Here is a 21200-nt window from a genome sequence, read left to right as displayed (position 1 = left end):
AAATAAAAGCATAATGCAAAAAAAAAAAAAAAAAACGATATATATATGCATTGCATAGTCATATATTTAGTCAAATGTGTCACATTACATTTGTTGTTAATGTCAGCATATGAAAAACATGTGTTGCATAAAAATCTAAAATATATATAGTTTTTTCTCTCTTGATTTCTTTCTTTTTTTAATACATTTTTATATTGGAAATTTAAATATTTTTCATTTTAGAGATAAAAATAGCAAAATATACTACCACACCACCCCCCCTCCCCCTCTAAAACTGCAATCTAATATCAAGTATTAGAGTAGAATTAAGATGACTTCAAAGTCAAAGTATTTTTGGATTTATAAAAATTATACATTGATCTTGAAAAAATCTTTAATTACATACAAAAAGCTTAAACCGACACTTTGAAATATAAATAATGTCTAAGAGGAAGTGTAAGTGTAAAAAACAACCAAAAGAGAGGAGAAGATCAATGTCAAAAGTGTAAAATTTCAAAGAAAAATAAAATATTAAAAACAAATATTAAAACTATAATTAACTCTAGAGCAACCACACACATACACACGTTGTAGTTTAAGGTTTTTTATTTCAATAGTTTAATTTCAAACTTTAACTGATACCGGTGACAATTACATGTAGACGACGTCTGTTTAAGTTGTTTGAAAGCAGCGCTTCCAATTACTACTATTATGACTAGAAATTTTACCTACAGCCATATAATGTCATTGAAATTAGAGAAATATTTAGATAAAAAAACTAGAAAAATAAACAAAAGTATTAATAGAGCTTAAAATTTACTCTTTAAACTTTTAGTAAGCTATGAAATAAGACCTCCTGTTTAGCTGAAAAATAAGCTTACTTTCTATAAATAGCAAAAAAAGTAAAAACTCTTTCTTACTAAAGAAATATTTATTTTGGAATACTTTTAAATTCCTAATTGTTCATCTTCATTACATTAAACATTAAAATATATAAAATCAATGAAATAAGTCTTTTTAGGAAGCTGTAAAATAACTACACTAATTTTTAACAGCATTTCTATTAAGAAAACTTTTAACTCAACTAAAAACTTTCTTATTACATTCCTTCCGTCATTATTCAACCAACTGAATGCTTTTTCTTTTAGAATCAGTGAAACAAGTACTTCTTTGAAGTAGTTCAGTAAGCTTATTATTACATTTAAGGATTTTCTTCCTTAAATAACCTTGACTTAAAGGGAAAGATAAAGTTAAACAAAGCTGCAGTCATAAGGGAAAAATAAGCCAAATCCCTTGGAAAAACACTTCCAAGATGGTAGAACTACATTTACGTATACATTTAAAACCCTAAAATATGATCGATTTTGAAGGAATTTGACTTTGTGTGGACTTTACTATAGTTTAAACAATACACTTGACTATAGTCCAGACTATAAACTAGGCTATTGCCCAGACTATAGACTGGACTAAAATCCAGACTATAGTCTTTATTGTAGACCAAACTATCGCCCAGACTATAGTATAGATTATACTATACTACAAATTTTAGTGTGGAATTTATTTCAGATTTTAGACTGTATTAAAGACCCGACTATGGTCCAAACTATAGTCCAGACTATGGTCTAGAGTATGGTCTAGACTATGGTCCAGACTATGGCCTAGACTATGGTCCAAACTATAATCCAGACTATGGTCCAGCCAAGCCTTCAGTTTAGACTATTTGTTACAATTTGGACTAAAGTGTTGACCATAGTCTGAACTATAGTCTGGACCACACACTAGACTATAGTCTGGACTATGGTCAAGACTATAGTCTGGAATATGGTCAAGACTATAGTCTGGAATATGGTCAAGACTATAGTCTGGAATATGGTCAAGACTATAGTCTGGAATATGGTCAAGACTATAGTCTGGAATATGGTCAAGACTATAGTCTGGAATATGGTCAAGTCCAGATTATAGCAAATAGTCTAAACTAAAGTCTTGGCAAGTGCAAACTATAGTCTGGACTATTGTCTTGTCTATAGTGTGGACTATATTTAAGTCTATATGCTGAACTGTATTCTAGTCTAGAGGCTATACTATAGTCTAGCCTCTAGACAAGACTATAGCCGATTTTAAAGACTGGTTATATGTCAAAACACCACTAAACTTCAGACAATATACAAGACTTCAGACTATATGGGCCAGCCCAACCTACACAACCTATAGATTGGATTATATACTACAGTCCAGACTATAGACTGGATTATAGTCTAGACTATAGACCAGAATATAGTACAGCCTATAAACTAGACTATAGTCCAGACTATAGTCCACACTATAGCAAATAGTCTGGACTTAAGTCAAGGCTAGTGCAAACTATAGTCTGTACTATAGTCTTGTTTATAGTATACACTATATTCAAGTCTAAAGCTGGAGTATATTCTAGTCTATAGGCTGGACTATAGTCTATTGTATATAGTCCAGCCTCTTGACTAGATTATAGTCCAGTATATAGCCCAGTCTATAGACTTGTTGTAGTCAAAACATTACTGTTTTTTTTTCAAATCAACACTTCGAAGGACCATATTTGCTTTGCATACTCTTTTATAAAACAAACTTTAAAAAAAAACTCTTATTTTTGGCCTAAACCCTTTGTATCCTTTTGGCTAAGTAGACTACACATCCTGGTCTTTGGTTTTCTTTACAATAACTTTTCTTCAGTTTTTTATAGTTAACTGTGTGAAAAGTTAAAATTACAAGAAAAATATATTTATAAAAAAAGAAAAACTTATATGATGACAAAAAAATTTAACATTTTTGTTATTTCCGGTAAGATTTTGTGTCTTTTTTAAAAAACATTTGTTTAGCATTGTTGTTTCGTTCCCCCATAAGTAATACAAACACTTGAATGTTGCACCATACAGTAGACTGTTTTTTTGTATTACAAAAGACAATAAACTTTTCAAACTAAAGAACACAAATTGTTTGTTGCAAAACAGTAGTTTAGTAAAGGCAACAACAACAAAACAAACTATAAAATATAAACGTGTAGTAATGACTATATTTAGTTACTTTTTGGAGAAGAGGCAAAAGATTTCTTTAAGCGTTTTTAATAACAGGATTTCTTTCTAAGCCTTTTAGCTTGAGGAAAATGATGATGACGATGATGATGATGTCCTTTAAACACTTATGTACTTAAAGTCTAGTGTTAAAAATGTTTCGTGTAAAGTATGATAGAATGACTTAACTGCTGCCTACTGCAGTGTGTTGGCTTTTCATATGTATTGTTTTAAAGGAAGACGCTGACGACGACCATGTTCACATATATAATTTAAATGGTTGACTGACTTGTTTCAATGTATAACTAAATGTTTGCCTTTTAGTCCGTTTAATGGATTCTTATCTTTTTTTTTTGTCTCAAATCAAGCCTTTTTTTCTAACACTTTAGGGAAATAGTTAAACTTTTAAAGTATTTCTTTTAAAAGCTTGAAAATGTAAAACAAATTTGGAAATCTTTAGTTTCACCCACCGACTGTTTATAGATTTATCTATAGACTGGTCTATAGATTGATCTATAGATTGGTCTATAGATTGGTCTATAGATTGGTCTATAGATTGGTCTATAGATTGATCTATAGATTGGTCTATAGATTAATCTACAGACTGGTCTATAGATTGATCTACAGACTGGTCTATAGATTGATATATAGATTGGTCTATAGATTGGTCTATAGATTGGTCTATAGATTGGTCTATAGATTGATCTATAGATTGGTCTATAGATTGATCTACAGACTGGTCTATAGATTGATCTACAGACTGGTCTATGGATTGATCTACAGACTGGTCTATGGATTGATATATAGACTGGTCTATACACTAATTTATAGACTGGTCTATTGACTGATCAATTGACTGATCTATAGACTGGCCTATAGACTGATATATAGACTGGTCTATAGACTGATCTTAAACTGGTCTATAGACTGGTCTATAAACTTATCTATATACTGGGGTATAGACTGATCTACACACTGGTCTATAGACTGATCTATAGACCGGTCTATTGACTGATCTATAGACCGGTCTATTGACTGATCTATAGACCGGTCTATTGACTGATCTATAGATCGATCTATAGACTGTTCTACATACTGATCTATAGACCTGTCTATAGACTGATCTATAGACTGTTCTATATACTGATCTATAGACTGTTCTATAGACTAATCTATAGACAGATCTATATGCTGGTCTATAGACTGATCTTAGACTGATCTTAGACTGGTCTATAGACTGGTCTATAAACTGATCTATAGACTGGGGTATAGACTGATCTATAAACTAGTCTATGGACTGCTCTATATACTTGTCTATTGACCGGTATATTGACTGATCTATAGACCGGTCTATTGACTGACCTATAAACCGGTCTATTGACTGATCTATAGACCGGTCTATTGACTGATCTATAGATCGATCTATAGACTGGCCTATAGACCGGTCTATAGACTGATCTATAGACTGTTCTATATACTGTTCTATAGACTGATATATAGACTGGTCTATAGGCTGATCTTAGACTGGTGTATAAACTGATCTAAAGACTGGGGTATAGACTGGTCTATAGACTGATCTATAGACCGGTCTATAAACTGATCTATGAACCGATCTATAGACTGGTCTATAGACTGATCTATTGACTGATCTTAAGACTGGTGTTTAGACTGATCTATAAACTAGTCTATGGACTGCACTATAGACTTGTCTTTTATGAAGTTTATAGATTGATTTATAGACGGGTCTATAAAGAAGTCTTAAGACAAGTATATTGACTGGTAAGTAGTCATTAGTCTTGTTTATAGTCTGGTCTCTTGTCAACTCTCGGACCTAAAGTCCGAGTAGTCTGGTTTTAAAATTATTGTATTTTTATAAAATATTTTAACAAGCGTTTTTCTATTGTACTTACAACTGTAATGGGATAAAAGGGATTTATAATGGTGAATAATAGAATATGATTTGGCCGTGCTGCTTCTGGGCGTTTTCTTCTTAAATCATCATTTGATTTATTCAACAATGGTTGCTGTTGATTCTGTTGTTGGGCGGGCTATAAAAAAAAGAGAGAAAAATAAAACAGAAATTAGATAAAAGTTCATAGACTATAAACAACTACATGCTTAAGGCTCGTAGGACCATTTCACTTTTGTTCCTGTTTTTTTATGTTATACTATGAAATTCGAATATTAAGTTTTTCATTGAACTGTTTAACAAATTTTTAATAAATTAGACTCGAAGGACCATTTTTTCTAATTATTGTTGTAATTTGCCTTTTAAAGTCTCAGTTCGGAGGAACCTATAATTTTTCTATGTATAAATGTAAAAATTTCTAAATTACACAAAATCAACTCAAACATGTTAACCTTAATAGTTTACAGCTTGGCTCGAAGGACCATTAACTTAACAAACACTTTTTCAAGTTTTCATACTAATTTATCCTAATTTCTAACACAAACTAATCACACATTCGTTAACAACTTATAACAATGATTAATTACCAACTATAACAAAGTTTTTCACCTGATTTAAAGCGAAACTATTGAAACAAATTTCCCATTAACCACTTTTCAACCTCTTTCTCTTTTCATTATTGCCGCAAACTTTCACATTAACAAACTTGAGACATATTTAAGTAAAATTTTGAATAAGCCATATTTTAACTGTCAAATTCAAAAGATTAATTTAAATCAAAAGTTTTTTTTTTATAAATTGTACTACAATAACAAAAATAAACCAAGAAACTTTTGCAATTTATTGTTTGCAACTTTAGTGCCTGTAATCAACTTAATAATGATTATAATGCAACTTTCAATGCAAAAATAATGAAAAAAGCATCTAATGGAAAGCAGCTAATTAACCACAGACTAAAGAATTATTTATTAAAAGAAATGTAAGAAAAACATAAAAAAAGAATAATAGAAAAAAAGGATTCAAACTAGTAGAAAATTTGTAACTAATTAATGTGTTTCAAAACTCAACTGCACACACACAAACACACTCTGTACCATAAATCAAAATTTATAGCAAAATTTTAGAGCAAAAAACTATAATAAAAAGAATGTATGAGAAAATACAGAGAGAAAAAACTAATCATCAGCAGACAGTAAATAGGTGTGTATTAAGTTGATTTCGACTCCATTTTGCTGGTAAATAAAAAGGCAAAAAATTATTTGAACTTTTTTTTCAAGAGTCTTCAGATTTTTTTATATTGCTCTTATTGTTCATTTTCTTTTCCCCATTTTGTCGCATATTTTCACTGCAAAATTACAACATTAATTAGTTGTTAGTTTTAAGCATTTGAACTCATGACTTTGGCACTTGAAAGGAAAAAAAATGTTAATTGAGATTTATAGAAGAATATAAACAGACTGAAATCAGATTATATTAACTTGTTTAAAACTATATATTATGATCTATAGATGGGCCTAGAAATTAGGCAATAAACTAGGCTGTATACTTATCTAGACTATAGAATATACTATAGACCAGTCTATAGACGAGACCATAGATTAGACTATCGACTAGAACAGAGACTAACCTATCGGTTATACTAGAGACTAAACTATAGGCAAGACTAGACTATAGACTATAGACTAGACTATAGACTATAGACTAGACTATAGACTATAGACTAGACTATAGACTATAGACTAGACTATAGACTAGACTATAGACTAGACTATAGACTATAGACTAGACTATAGACTAGACTATAGACTAGACTATAGACTAGACTATAGACTAGACTATAGACTAGACTATAGACTAGACTATAGACTAGACTATAGACTAGACTATAGACTAGACTATAGACTAGACTATAGACTAGACTATAGACTAGACTATAGACTAGACTATAGACTAGACTATAGACTAGACTATAGACTAGACTATAGACTAGACTATAGACTAGACTATAGACTAGACTATAGACTAGACTATAGACTAGACTATAGACTAGACTATAGACTAGACTATAGACTAGACTATAGACTAGACTATAGACTAGACTATAGACTAGACTATAGACTAGACTATAGACTAGACTATAGACTAGACTATAGACTAGACTATAGACTAGACTATAGACTAGACTATAGACTAGACTATAGACTAGACTATAGACTAGACTATAGACTAGACTATAGACTAGACTATAGACTAGACTATAGACTAGACTATAGACTAGACTATAGACTAGACTATAGACTAGACTATAGACTAGACTATAGACTAGACTATAGACTAGACTATAGACTAGACTATAGACTAGACTATAAACTAGACTATAGACTAGACTATAGACTAGACTATAGACTACACTATAGACTAGACTATAGACTAGGCTATAGACTAGACTATAGACTAGACTATAGACTAGACTTTAGACTAGACTATAGACTAGACTATAGACTAAACTATAGACTTGACTATAGACTAGACTATAGACTAGACTATATACTTGACTATAGACTAGACTATAGACTAGACTAAAGACTAGACTATAGACTAGACCATAGTCTAGACTATAGACTAGACTATAGACTGGACTATGGACTAGACCATAGTCTAGACTTTAGACTAGACTATAGACTAGACCATAGTCTAGACTATAGACTAGACTATAGACTAGACTATAGTCTAGACTATAGACTAGACTATAGACTAGACTATAGACTAGACTATAGACTAGACTATAGACTAGACTATAGTCTAGATTATAGACTAGACTAAAGACTAGACTATAGACTAGACTGTAGACTAGAATATAGACTAGACTATAGACTAGACTATAGACTAGACTAGACTATAGACTACAATATAGGCTAGACTACAATATGGGCTAGACTATAGACTACAATATAGACTAGACTATGGACTAGACTATAGACTACAATATAGACTACACTATAGACTACAATATAGACTAGACTCTAGACTTTCATAAATTATTCTGTTAATGCCTTCATTTAAGAATCCAGTTGCTCTCACAAAAAAAACTTATAACATAGCAACAACAAATACTCTTGTCCTACTCTCTGTACTTATAACAGACTACCCATAGTCCAACAAAATTAAGCCAACCTGTCAGGGAAAACTACTGCTGCCGCTAGATTTTATGTGTTAAAAAAAGAGATGCGACATAAACAATGTTGTTTTTACTTTTTATGATGAATTATAACAATTCTCGTAATACTTACGAGTTTAAAGTACTTTTAGAGTATCAGATCTCTGTCCTTTTCCATATGCTTCCCTTCAGCCTACAACTGTTTAATTGCTGTAAAAGGGTATGACAACTGAAAATCATCATTATAATTATTTAGACACAAGTGGTCATTAAAATTAAAATAAAAAAACACACGCGCTTAACAGCAACTTTGCACTTAGTTGTAGAAAATTTCAGATTTTGCTGTTGAAAATGTTGTTAAACTAAAGACTCAAAAAGAAACTTGATAATTATGACGAAAAATTGTATGTTTTTTTCTTTACTAAATGCTCTTTTGTCTTTTGGTTTTGTTTGTTTTTCTTAACAAATTAAAAAACATTTAATTAACTTCCGTTAATCATCTTTATCATAATTATATTAATGTCATCATTGTGTGGTTAAATTGTTATTAGAAACGGATATGACAGACCGAGTGAAACTGAAGACTATTTATGGTGAGTTAATTTAATGTATTTAAATAGCGGAACAGATTTACAAAAAAATAACAATTTAAGTTTTGAGCAATTTGATAGAAAATTTTAAGTAACAAGTGAGGGGAGAAGGTAGAATGTAGACTATATTATAAATTTATATAGAGTAAAGCCTGTAATATAATGTCTAGTCTATAGTCTAGTTTATAGCCTACTCTATAGTCTATAGTGTAGACTGTAGTCTAGTCTATAGTCTAGTCTATAGTCTAGACTTTAGTCTATTCTAACCCTAGTCTAGACTATAGTCTAGTCTATATTCTATATTCTATATAGTCTAATCAATATCCTAGTCTAAAGTCTAGTCAATTTTCTAGTCTATAGTCTAGACAATATTCTAGTCTATAGTCTAGTCTATAGTCTAGTCTATAGTCTAGTCTATAGCCTAGTCTATAGTCTAGTCCATAGTCTAGTCTATAGTCTAGTCTATAGTCTTGCCTAAAGTCTAGTCTATAGTCTAGTCTATAGTCTTGCCTAAAGTCTAGTCTATAGTCTAGTCTATAGTCTAGTCTATAGTCTTGCCTATATTCTAGTCTATAGTCTAGTCTATAGTCTAGTCTATAGTCTAGTCTATAGCCCAGTCTATAGTTTAGTCTATAGTTTAGTCTATAGTTTAGTCTATAGTTTAGTCTATAGTTTAGTCTATAGTTTAGTCTATAGTTTAGTCTATAGTCTAGTCTATAGTCTAGTCTATAGTCTAGTCTATAGTGTAGTCTATAGTCTAGTCTATAGTCTAGTCTATAGTCTAGTCTATAGTCTAGTCTATAGTCTAGTCTATAGTCTAGTCTATAGTCTAGTCTATAGTCTAGTCTATAGTCTAGTCTATAGTCTAGTCTATAGTCTAGTCTATAGTCTAGTATATAGCCTAGTCTATAGTCTAGTATAGTCTAGTCTATAGTCTAGTCTATAGTCTAGTCTATAGTCTAGTCTATAGTCTAGTCTATAGTCTAGTCTATAGTCTAGTCTATAGTCTAGTCTATAGTCTAGTCTATAGTCTAGTCTATAGTCTAGTCTATAGTCTAGTCTATAGTCTAGTCTATAGTCTAGTCTATAGTCTAGTCTATAGTCTAGTCTATAGTCTAGTCTATAGTCTAGTCTATAGTCTAGTCTATAGTCTAGTCTATAGTCTAGTCTATAGTCTAGTCTATAGTCTAGTCTATAGTCTAGTCTATAGTCTAGTCTATAGTCTAGTCTATAGTCTAGTCTATAGTCTAGTCTATAGTCTAGTCTATAGTCTAGTATATAGTCTAGTCTATAGTCTAGTCTATAGTCTAGTCTATAGTCTAGTCTATAGTCTAGTCTATAGTCTAGTCTATAGTCTAGTCTATAGTCTAGTCTATAGTCTAGTCTATAGTCTAGTCTACAGTCTAGTCTATAGTCTAGTCTATAGTCTAGTCTATACTATAGTCTAGTCTATAGTCTAGTCTATAGTCTAGTCTATAGTCTGGTCTATAGTCTAGTCTATAGTCTAGTCTATAGTCTAATCTATAGTCTAGTCTATAGTCTAGTTTACAGTCTAGTCTATTGTCTAGTCTATAGTCTAGCCTACTGTCTAGTGTATATTCTAGTTATCAATATGGTCTATAATCTGATCCTTAATCTAGTGCATAATGTACAATTTAAGCAGTTTATTCAAATGTCCTTTTTATACTGCATTTATATCCTAAAAAAATTAAAAAATTTCCTTTTTGACATATTGTCAATAAGTTTTTTAAACAACTTTCTCTCTAATTACCTCGAAGACAAACAAACAAAAAAGGTTTAAAGGAATTTAAACAAAATTAGTTCAAGATAAAATATGCAAAAATGTATTTTTTTTAATTTTCTGTTGTTGTCGTGTCATTATGGCCTTAGCCAAATGCGTTCTAATTAAAATGTCTATCTATTTTGGACATAATAAGAACATGTTCATTATATTCATCTTGTTTTATATTATTTCTTCAGATAAAATTTTGCGTTAATTAGTTGCAAGATTTGCTTCTAAAGCTGTCAAAAATGCTTTTTAAACATCATGACAACCTTAAAAATACAACAAAATAAACAAACAAATAAATGAACAAGTGAAATTTTGCACTAATGGCAGACGACATGAAAATTTAGGAAATTAGTTCTTCTTTTCGTCAGGAAAATAAAATTAGCTCAAGGTTTTTTTCCTAAAACACTCATACTAATGTTTAAAACAATTAATAAAATGTAATGAAATTCTTAAATAGAACTTCTTAAAAAATTAAAAGAACATTTTCTTTGGCCTTTTTGCAACCCTGTCAGTCAGTATGTCTGCTTTAATGTTTTAGTTGTATAATCAATTTAAATGTTTTCTTAAAGAAATTACAAAATGCAGTTTCTGGTGTGTCTGTCTGTCTGTTGGGTAATTACAAAACAAACGCCCACCACAAGCTGGCATGTGCAACATGCCACACATACAACTCTTGTGCAGCAGCAGTAGCTAGACAGTCAGCCAACCAGCCAAGCAAAAACTCCCCCGAAATGTTGCTGCTTCTTTAGTTCTGTTAGTTTTAGTATAACGTTTTAATAATTTAAACAATTAAATTCTAATTGAGTTCTTTCTTTCCTTATTTCTTTTCTTTCATATAATTTCTTTTAGTACAGAACGTACGAAGTACAACCAAACAACATCTTAATTAAATTGTCTTTTGAGACAATTTGTGCAAATAAAAATCAAGCTAAACTAAAAGACAGACATCAACATCAAGAACCAAACACAGCAGACAAACACTTGAGTGAAAATAAAATTAAATGGCCCGAGTCTGGTTTAATACTAGAAAATTATTTACTATTTAGTCAGACAGAAGAGATTTTATTGAATTTAAAAAGCCAGTAGCTAAAAAAGACAGCAGCAGTAGTAGTAGAGACAGTAGATTAACTGCTTGTTATTGCAGCAGCAAGAACAGTTTATTAGAATGTATGTGGCAGCAAAAACTAAATATTTTTTATATAGAAAATTGTATTTGAAGGTATTCTATAGTCTAGTCTATAGTGAAGTCTTTAGTCTAGTCTATAGTCTAGTCTATAGTCTAGTTTATAGTCTAGTCTATAGTCTAGTTTATAGTCTAGTCTAGTCTATAGTCTAGTCTATAGTCTATTCTATAGTCTAGTCTATAGCCTATTCTATAGTCTAGTCTATAGTCTAGTCTATAGTCTAGTCTATAGTCTAGTCTATAGTCTAGTCTATAGTCTAGTCTATAGTCTAGTCTATAGTCTAGTCTATAGTCCAGTCTATAGTCTAGTCTATAGTCTAGTCTATAGTCTAGTCTATAGTCTAGTCTATAGTCTAGTCTATAGTCTAGTCTATAGTCTAGTCTATAGTCTAGTCTATAGTCTAGTCTATAGTCTAGTCTATAGTCTAGTCTATAGTGTCTAGTCTATAGTCTAGTCTATAGTCTAGTCTATAGTCTAGTCTATAGTCTAGTCTATAGTCTAGTCTATAGTCTAGTCTATAGTCTAGTCTATAGTCTAGTCTATAGTCTAGTCTATAGTCTAGTCTATAGTCTAGTCTATAGTCTAGTCTATAGTCTAGTCTATAGTCTAGTCTATAGTCTAGTCTATAGTCTAGTCTATAGTCTAGTCTATAGTCTAGTCTATAGTCTAGTCTATAGTCTAGTCTATAGTCTAGTCTATAGTCCTAGTCTATAGTCTAGTCTATAGTCTAGTCTATAGTCTAGTCTATAGTCTAGTCTATAGTCTAGTCTATAGTCTAGTCTATAGTCTAGTCTATAGTCTAGTCTATAGTCTAGTCTCTAGTCTAGTCTATAGTCTAGTCTATAGTCTAGTCTATAGTCTAGTCTATAGTCTAGTCTATAGTCTAGTCTATAGTCTACTCTATAGTCTCGTCTATAGTCTACTCTATAGTCTCGTCTATAGTCTACTCTATAGTCTAGCCTATAGTCTAGTCTATAGTCTAGTCTATAGTCTAGTCTATAGTCTAGTCTATAGTCTAGTCTATAGTCTAGTCTATAGTCTAGTCTATAGTCTAGTCTATAGTCTAGTCTATAGTCTAGTCTATAGTCTAGTCTATAGTCTAGTCTATAGTCTAGTCTATAGTCTAGTCTATAGTCTAGCCTATAGTCTAGTCTATAGTCTAGTCTATAGTCTAGTCTATAGTCTAGTCTATAGTCTAGTCTATAGTCTAGTCTATAGTCTAGTCTATAGTCTAGTCTATAGTCTAGTCTATAGTCTAGTCTATAGTCTAGTCTATAGTCTAGTCTATAGTCTAGTCTATAGTCTAGTCTATAGTCTAGTCTATAGTCTAGTCTATAGTCAACATCAAGAACCAAACACAGCAGACAAACACTTGAGTGAAAATAAAATTAAATGGCCCGAGTCTGGTTTAATACTAGAAAATTATTTACTATTTAGTCAGACAGATAAGATTTTATTGAATTTAAAAAGCCAGTAGCTAAAAAAGACAGCAGCAGTAGTAGTAGAGACAGTAGATTAACTGCTTGTTATTGCAGCAGCAAGAACAGTTTATTAGAATGTATGTGGCAGCAAAAACTAAATATTTTTTATATAGAAAATTGTGTTTGGAACTATTCTATAGTCTAGTCTATAGTCTAGTCTATAGGCTAGTCTATAGTCTAGTCTATAGTCTAGTTTATAGTCTAGTCTATAGTCTAGTTTATAGTCTAGTCTAGTCTATAGTCTAGTCTATAGTCTATTCTATAGTCTAGTCTATAGCCTATTCTATAGTCTAGTCTATAGTCTAGTCTATAGTCTAGTCTATAGTCTAGTCTATAGTCTAGTCTATAGTCTAGTCTATAGTCTAGTCTATAGTCTAGTCTATAGTCTAGTCTATAGTCTAGTCTATAGTCTAGTCTATAGTCCAGTCTATAGTCTAGTCTATAGTCTAGTCTATAGTCTAGTCTATAGTCTAGTCTATAGTCTAGTCTATAGTCTAGTCTATAGTCTAGTCTATAGTCTAGTCTATAGTCTAGTCTATAGTCTAGTCTATAGTCTAGTCTATAGTCTAGTCTATAGTCTAGTCTATAGTCTAGTCTATAGTCTAGTCTATAGTCTAGTCTATAGTCTAGTCTATAGTCTAGTCTATAGTCTAGTCTATAGTCTAGTCTATAGTCTAGTCTATAGTCTAGTCTATAGTCTAGTCTATAGTCTAGTCTATAGTCTAGTCTATAGTCTAGTCTATAGTCTAGTCTATAGTCTAGTCTATAGTCTAGTCTATAGTCTAGTCTATAGTCTAGTCTATAGTCTAGTCTATAGTCTAGTCTATAGTCTAGTCTATAGTCTAGTCTATAGTCTAGTCTATAGTCTAGTCTATAGTCTAGTCTATAGTCTAGTCTATAGTCTAGTCTATAGTCTAGTCTATAGTCTAGTCTATAGTCTAGTCTCTAGTCTAGTCTATAGTCTAGTCTCTAGTCTAGTCTATAGTCTAGTCTATAGTCTAGTCTATAGTCTAGTCTATAGTCTAGTCTATAGTCTACTCTATAGTCTCGTCTATAGTCTACTCTATAGTCTCGTCTATAGTCTACTCTATAGTCTAGCCTATAGTCTAGTCTATAGTCTAGTCTATAGTCTAGTCTATAGTCTAGTCTATAGTCTAGTCTATAGTCTAGTCTATAGTCTAGTCTATAGTCTAGTCTATAGTCTAGTCTATAGTCTAGTCTATAGTCTAGTCTATAGTCTAGTCTATAGTCTAGTCTATAGTCTAGCCTATAGTCTAGTCTATAGTCTAGTCTATAGTCTAGTCTATAGTCTAGTCTATAGTCTAGTCTATAGTCTAGTCTATAGTCTAGTCTATAGTCTAGTCTATAGTCTAGTCTATAGTCTAGTCTATAGTCTAGTCTATAGTCTAGTCTATAGTCTAGTCTATAGTCTAGTCTATAGTCTAGTCTATAGTCTAGTCTATAGTCTAGTCTATAGTCTAGTCTATAGTCTAGTCTATAGTCTAGTCTATAGTCTAGTCTAGTCTATAGTCTAGTCTATAGTCTAGTCTATAGTCTAGTCTATAGTCTAGTCTATAGTCTAGTCTATAGTCTAGTCTATAGTCTAGTCTATAGTCTAGTCTATAGTCTAGTCTATAGTCTAGTCTATAGTCTAGTCTATAGTCTAGTCTATAGTCTAGTCTATAGTCTAGTCTATAGTCTAGTCTATAGTCTAGTCTATAGTCTAGTCTATAGTCTAGTCTATAGTCTAGTCTATAGTCTAGTCTATAGTCTAGTCTATAGTCTAGTTTATAGTCTAGTCTATAGTCTAGTCTATAGTCTAGTCTATAGTCTAGTCTATACTCTAGTCTATAGTCTAGTCTATAGTCTAGTCTATAGTCTAGTCTATAGTCTAGTCTATAGTCTAGTCTATAGTCTAGTCTATAGTCTAGTCTATAGTCTAGTCTATAGTCTAGTCTATAGTCTAGTCTATAGTCTAGTCTAGTCTATAGTCTAGTCTATAGTCTAGTCTATAGTCTAGTCTATAGTCTAGTCTATAGTCTAGTCTATAGTCTAGTCTATAGTCTAGTCTATAGTCTAGTCTATAGTCTAGTCTATAGTCTAGTCTATAGTCTAGTCTATAGTCTAGTCTATAGTCTAGTCTATAGTCTAGTCTATAGTCTAGTCTATAGTCTAGTCAATAGTCCAGTCTAGTCTATAGTCTAGTCAATAGTCCAGTCTAGTCTATAATATAGTCCACAATTTAGTCCTAATCTATGGAACAGTATATAGTATATTCTTTCCTTTCAAAACCTCTGCTCATTCCTTGGCCTCCACTGTCTATAAAATATAAATTCAAAGTTTAAACACATGTAAATCAACACATATTTTAAGCATAAAATGCTAACAAATAAACAAGAGTAAACATGTCTGTATGTTTAAGTATTATTCTTCGTTTTTAATTTACTTGCAACATTGTGTTGCACTAGAAAATCTACTTGATATACTTGATATTTATATCTTAATAACGACATCAAACACACAGAGATAGAGAGACATTTGCAACCATAATGATGGTCAATTGTTTAAAAAATAGGCCTTAGAGAGGGAAGAGATAGGTAATTTTAAATCAAAATAAATTTAGTGCATAAAATATTATAATGTTTAGTTTTTATTTTTAGAAAATATTAGAGCTAAAACATATTGGAATTTTATTAGGTTTTCTGTCGGTATCTATTACTTTAGAATTTTGATATGTGTGGCCGTGTTGTCTGATTTGTTTTTTATACTAATTTGAACACTTTTTTCCTCCTATATATTATTCAATATGAATTAATATCTATTATTTACATTCCTCCCCTAGACTGTTCGTGGTTCGTGATTTATTTTTGGTTTGACTATAAAAAATTAGCTTGTCTGACCGTTCGTTTTTCCTGTACGTTGCACGTTTAGTTTACACTCTAAGAATTTCAAATAAATTATTTGTGGTCGACTGAATTCTTTGTCTATTCTTGCATTTTTTTCTATTCACTTTTCATTTTTATTAAATGTACAGCAGCAAAGTACAAGACAGAACTTTTCTTTCAATTTTTTTCTAATTTGTTTTACTTCTATTTATAATAGAAAAAGAAAGAGACTAAAAAGCCCTCTTGGCTATACAAAATAAATGTTTACATGAAAATCCAATGAATAGATATTAGAACGTTAGTCTATTCAGGATTCTATATTTATGTGTGTGTGTGTACTGCGACAAACAACTATAGCATAATCTTTTCACAAATAGATATATAAAATGCATATACAACATGTAGTTTAACTTCTTAGATTCAATTTTGCAATTTAATATTAGACAAAAGGCGATAAATACAAAAACAAACAAACAAAATGAAATTAAAATGTTTTTGATACATAAAGCAAAATAAAAATGCTTAGTATTTGATTTATTGTATAATAAAAGGCAAAAATATTTAAGATTTGTAAACAATTTTTAAAAGAAAAAAAAAAACTATTAAAAGGAGAATTTAAATTTAGTTTAAGGTGAAAAGTGCTACAAAAATTTAAATTTAAAATATGCTGCAGGCTAGAATATACCAAAGGCTACATGTTAGATATAAAGCCATAACATAGTCCGGAGAATAAGCCAAACTTTGGATATAGAATAAACTACATACTAGACTATAGTGTATCTCAGAGACTGAACTATAGACAAGACTAAAGATTAGATCATAGAGTACATTACAGATTAGACTATTGACTAGACTATAGATTAGACCATATACTAGACAAGGCTAAAGACTATTAAATTGGCTAGACTATAGACAAGATTATACACTAGACTATAGGCTAAGTCTAGTCTATAGTCTAGTCTATAGTCTAGTCTATAGTCTAGTCTATAGTCTAGTCTATAGTCTAGCCTATAGTCTAGTCTATAGTCTAGTCTATAGTCTAGCCTATTGTATAGTCTTTAGCCTTGCCTATAGTCTAGTCTATAGTCTAGTCTATAGTCTAGGCTAGACTATAGCCTATAGTCTAGTGTATAATCTTGTCTATAGTCTAGCCAATTTAATAGTCTTTAGCCTTGTCTAGTATATGGTCTAATCTATAGTCTAGTCAATAGTCTAATCTGTAATGTACTCTATGATCTAATCTTTAGTCTTGTCTATAGTTCAGTCTCTGAGATACACTATAGTCTAGTATGTAGTTTATTCTATATCCAAAGTTTGGCTTATTCTCCGGACTATGTTATGGCTTTATATCTAACATGTAGCCTTTGGTATATTCTAGCCTGCAGCATATTTTAAATTTAAATTTTTGTAGCACTTTTCACCTTAAACTAAATTTAAATTCTCCTTTTAATAGTTTTTTTTTTTCTTTTAAAAATTGTTTACAAATCTTAAATATTTTTGCCTTTTATTATACAATAAATCAAATACTAAGCATTTTTATTTTGCTTTATGTATCAAAAACATTTTAATTTCATTTTGTTTGTTTGTTTTTGTATTTATCGCCTTTTGTCTAATATTAAATTGCAAAATTGAATCTAAGAAGTTAAACTACATGTTGTATATGCATTTTATATATCTATTTGTGAAAAGATTATGCTATAGTTGTTTGTCGCAGTACACACACACACACATAAATATAGAATCCTGAATAGACTAACGTTCTAATATCTATTCATTGGATTTTCATGTAAACATTTATTTTGTATAGCCAAGAGGGCTTTTTAGTCTCTTTCTTTTTCTATTATAAATAGAAGTAAAACAAATTAGAAAAAAATTGAAAGAAAAGTTCTGTCTTGTACTTTGCTGCTGTACATTTAATAAAAATGAAAAGTGAATAGAAAAAAATGCAAGAATAGACAAAGAATTCAGTCGACCACAAATAATTTATTTGAAATTCTTAGAGTGTAAACTAAACGTGCAACGTACAGGAAAAACGAACGGTCAGACAAGCTAATTTTTTATAGTCAAACCAAAAATAAATCACGAACCACGAACAGTCTAGGGGAGGAATGTAAATAATAGATATTAATTCATATTGAATAATATATAGGAGGAAAAAAGTGTTCAAATTAGTATAAAAAACAAATCAGACAACACGGCCACACATATCAAAATTCTAAAGTAATAGATACCGACAGAAAACCTAATAAAATTCCAATATGTTTTAGCTCTAATATTTTCTAAAAATAAAAACTAAACATTATAATATTTTATGCACTAAATTTATTTTGATTTAAAATTACCTATCTCTTCCCTCTCTAAGGCCTATTTTTTAAACAATTGACCATCATTATGGTTGCAAATGTCTCTCTATCTCTGTGTGTTTGATGTCGTTATTAAGATATAAATATCAAGTATATCAAGTAGATTTTCTAGTGCAACACAATGTTGCAAGTAAATTAAAAACGAAGAATAATACTTAAACATACAGACATGTTTACTCTTGTTTATTTGTTAGCATTTTATGCTTAAAATATGTGTTGATTTACATGTGTTTAAACTTTGAATTTATATTTTATAGACAGTGGAGGCCAAGGAATGAGCAGAGGTTTTGAAAGGAAAGAATATACTATATACTGTTCCATAGATTAGGACTAAATTGTGGACTATATTATAGACTAGACTGGACTATTGACTAGACTATAGACTAGACTGGACTATTGACTAGACTATAGACTAGACTATAGACTAGACTATAGACTAGACTATAGACTAGACTATAGACTAGACTATAGACTAGACTATAGACTAGACTATAGACTAGACTATAGACTAGACTATAGACTAGACTATAGACTAGACTATAGACTAGACTATAGACTAGACTATAGACTAGACTGTAGACTAGTCTATAGTCTAGTCTATAGTCTAGTCTACAGTCTAGTCTATAGTCTAGTTTTTAATCTAGTCTATAGTCTAGTTTTTAAAACTTGAATATACTAGACTATAAACTAGACAAGATAGGCTAGAATGTAGACTATAGACTAGACCAAAGTCTAGACGAGAACAAATTGAATACTACATACTAGACAATAGACTAGACAATACACTATACTGTAAACTACACTATAGAATAGACCATATACTACACTATAAACTATATAGTCCATAAACCAAACTATCACAGACTAGACTATAGTCAAGACTATAGATTAGACTATAGACAAGACTATAGACTAGGCTAAAGACTAGACTATAGACTAGACTATGGACTAGACTATAGACTGGACTATAGACTAGACTATAGACTATGCTAAAGACTAGACTATAGACTAGACTATAGACTAAACTACAGACTAAACTATAGACCAGACTAAAGACTAGACTATAATCCAAGGGTTTAGTCCAGACAATAAATTAGACTAATCCAGATTATAGACTTTATTCCAGACTATAGACTGTAGTCCATACTATAGACTAGATTATAGCACAGACTATGGACTAAATATTACTCCAAAACTCAGTCGAGACTATAGTCCAGACTATAGACAAGATTATAGATTAATCTCTAGTCTAGATTAAGGACTAGTCTACAGACCTTAAGCTATTAACTAGACTCTAGTCAAGATTATAGGCCAAAGTCCAGACTAAAAGCTAAAATTTAGTAATTTATTTTTCTACTTAAACTATTTCAACCTCTAAATTAATTTTAACTTTTAAAATTAAAACATTTTCATTTGCAATTAATTACTTAAAATACATATTTTTTTCTATTTCAACAATTAAAACGTTTGTTTTTTTGGTCTGTTTACAAACAAACCAAAAAAAAAAACAAGATATTGAAATTTTTTAATTCAAACAAAATCCACTTGATACCGCATTAATTTTACACATCAGCCAGACATTAGAAAAGATTAAGCAAAAAAAAACTAAACCATAAAGCCAAATAATATTCAAATTTTGAATTGAAAAAATTTTGAAATACAACTGCATATACACATACACATAGTTTTTAATTTACGCCAATCAAAATTTTTCAAATAGTTTTACGTTTTTAGCCAAAAAACAAACACAGACACACACACATACAAAGAGGCAAGTTAAAAGCTCTTTGCCTTTCCCGTTAAATTTTTGACGGTCTGTTGTGCCTCTCTTTTCGGTTGAATAATAGATTTTAGGAGGGAAAAGTTGTTTGCACAAAAAACAGCAAAAACAAGAAGAAAAACGTTTTTGCCATAAATTATTAGTGAACAGCTAAAACGCTTACCGCTGTCATAAGTGATCAGTGTAGGAAAAGCCACACACACGCAGTTTTAGTTTCAAATATTAATAATAAAAAAATATATTAAAATTATTTTAATGAAAGAGAATGCATAATAAAGAGAGAGATAGCAGACCCCAAATAACACAAATAAAAGAGAAACAGTAAAAATTTTCGACTTTATTAACTTTTTTGAAAAAGTAGTATTTTTACTACTATTTTAAAATTGCTTGAATTTTAAGTTTTCTAGTTCTTACTACAAACAGAATATATCTCATGACAAAATTTTACAAAAATTTGTAAAATCTAGACCCACTGTGCAAACAAATCATTTGCATTTTAATGAAAAAATCTGATATTTAATTCTAACAGCGGAAAAAAAATGGCAGAAAACATAATGACAGTCATCTTTAAGGACAGACAGGCTGACAAGCGTAACACAACGACCACAGAAATCCAAAAAAATCATATGGAACTGAACGCACTTAGTCAACGAAAAAAAAAAAACTTTTCCTGCGAGAGCAAATGAATACAAACACCCACTCGAAATTATCAACGTTTTTTCTGCCCTAAAACTACACAGAGTTAGCAAGTAAAACATATGTACGATAATAATGGGAAAGGAGAGGGGTTAGGGAACACAGCAGGCATGGAAAATTGACTAGAATAAAATGCATGCTATAAACTAGACTATAAACGCAATTATACACTAGAATATGGACTTGACTAGACTATAGAATAGACTACAGACTAGACTATAAACTAGACTACAGACTAGACTATAAACTAGACTATAGACTAGACTATAGACTAGACTATAGACTAGACTATAGACTAGACTATAGACTAGACTATAGACTAGACTATAGACTAGACTAT

At 30.7% G+C, this 21200-nt stretch overlaps 2 protein-coding genes across 4 annotated transcripts in view; both read right to left on the bottom strand.

The window, feature by feature from the left end:
* LOC111682864 (heterogeneous nuclear ribonucleoprotein L) overlaps window positions 1-5068 on the bottom strand; it is a 117227-nt gene extending 112159 nt beyond the window's left edge. For all 3 annotated transcript variants that reach the window (XM_046953747.1, XM_023444855.2, XM_046953749.1), the window contains exon 1: window positions 4934-5068. The gene's annotated coding sequence lies outside the window, so the exon portion shown is untranslated. The remainder of the gene's footprint in view (window positions 1-4933) is intronic.
* LOC111675283 overlaps window positions 1-21200 on the bottom strand; it is an 88301-nt gene that overhangs the window by 704 nt on the left and 66397 nt on the right. Inside the window, exon 4 of the mRNA XM_046955826.1 lies at window positions 4934-5071. Coding sequence (XP_046811782.1) covers window positions 4934-5071 — 138 coding nt within the window. The remainder of the gene's footprint in view (window positions 1-4933; window positions 5072-21200) is intronic.

Source organism: Lucilia cuprina, chromosome 6, assembly GCF_022045245.1.
Source record: "Lucilia cuprina isolate Lc7/37 chromosome 6, ASM2204524v1, whole genome shotgun sequence".
Taxonomy (NCBI): Eukaryota; Metazoa; Arthropoda; class Insecta; order Diptera; family Calliphoridae; genus Lucilia; species Lucilia cuprina.
The sequence above is the reverse complement of the archived record's forward strand: the minus strand, read 5'-3'. Positions and strand labels throughout refer to the sequence as shown.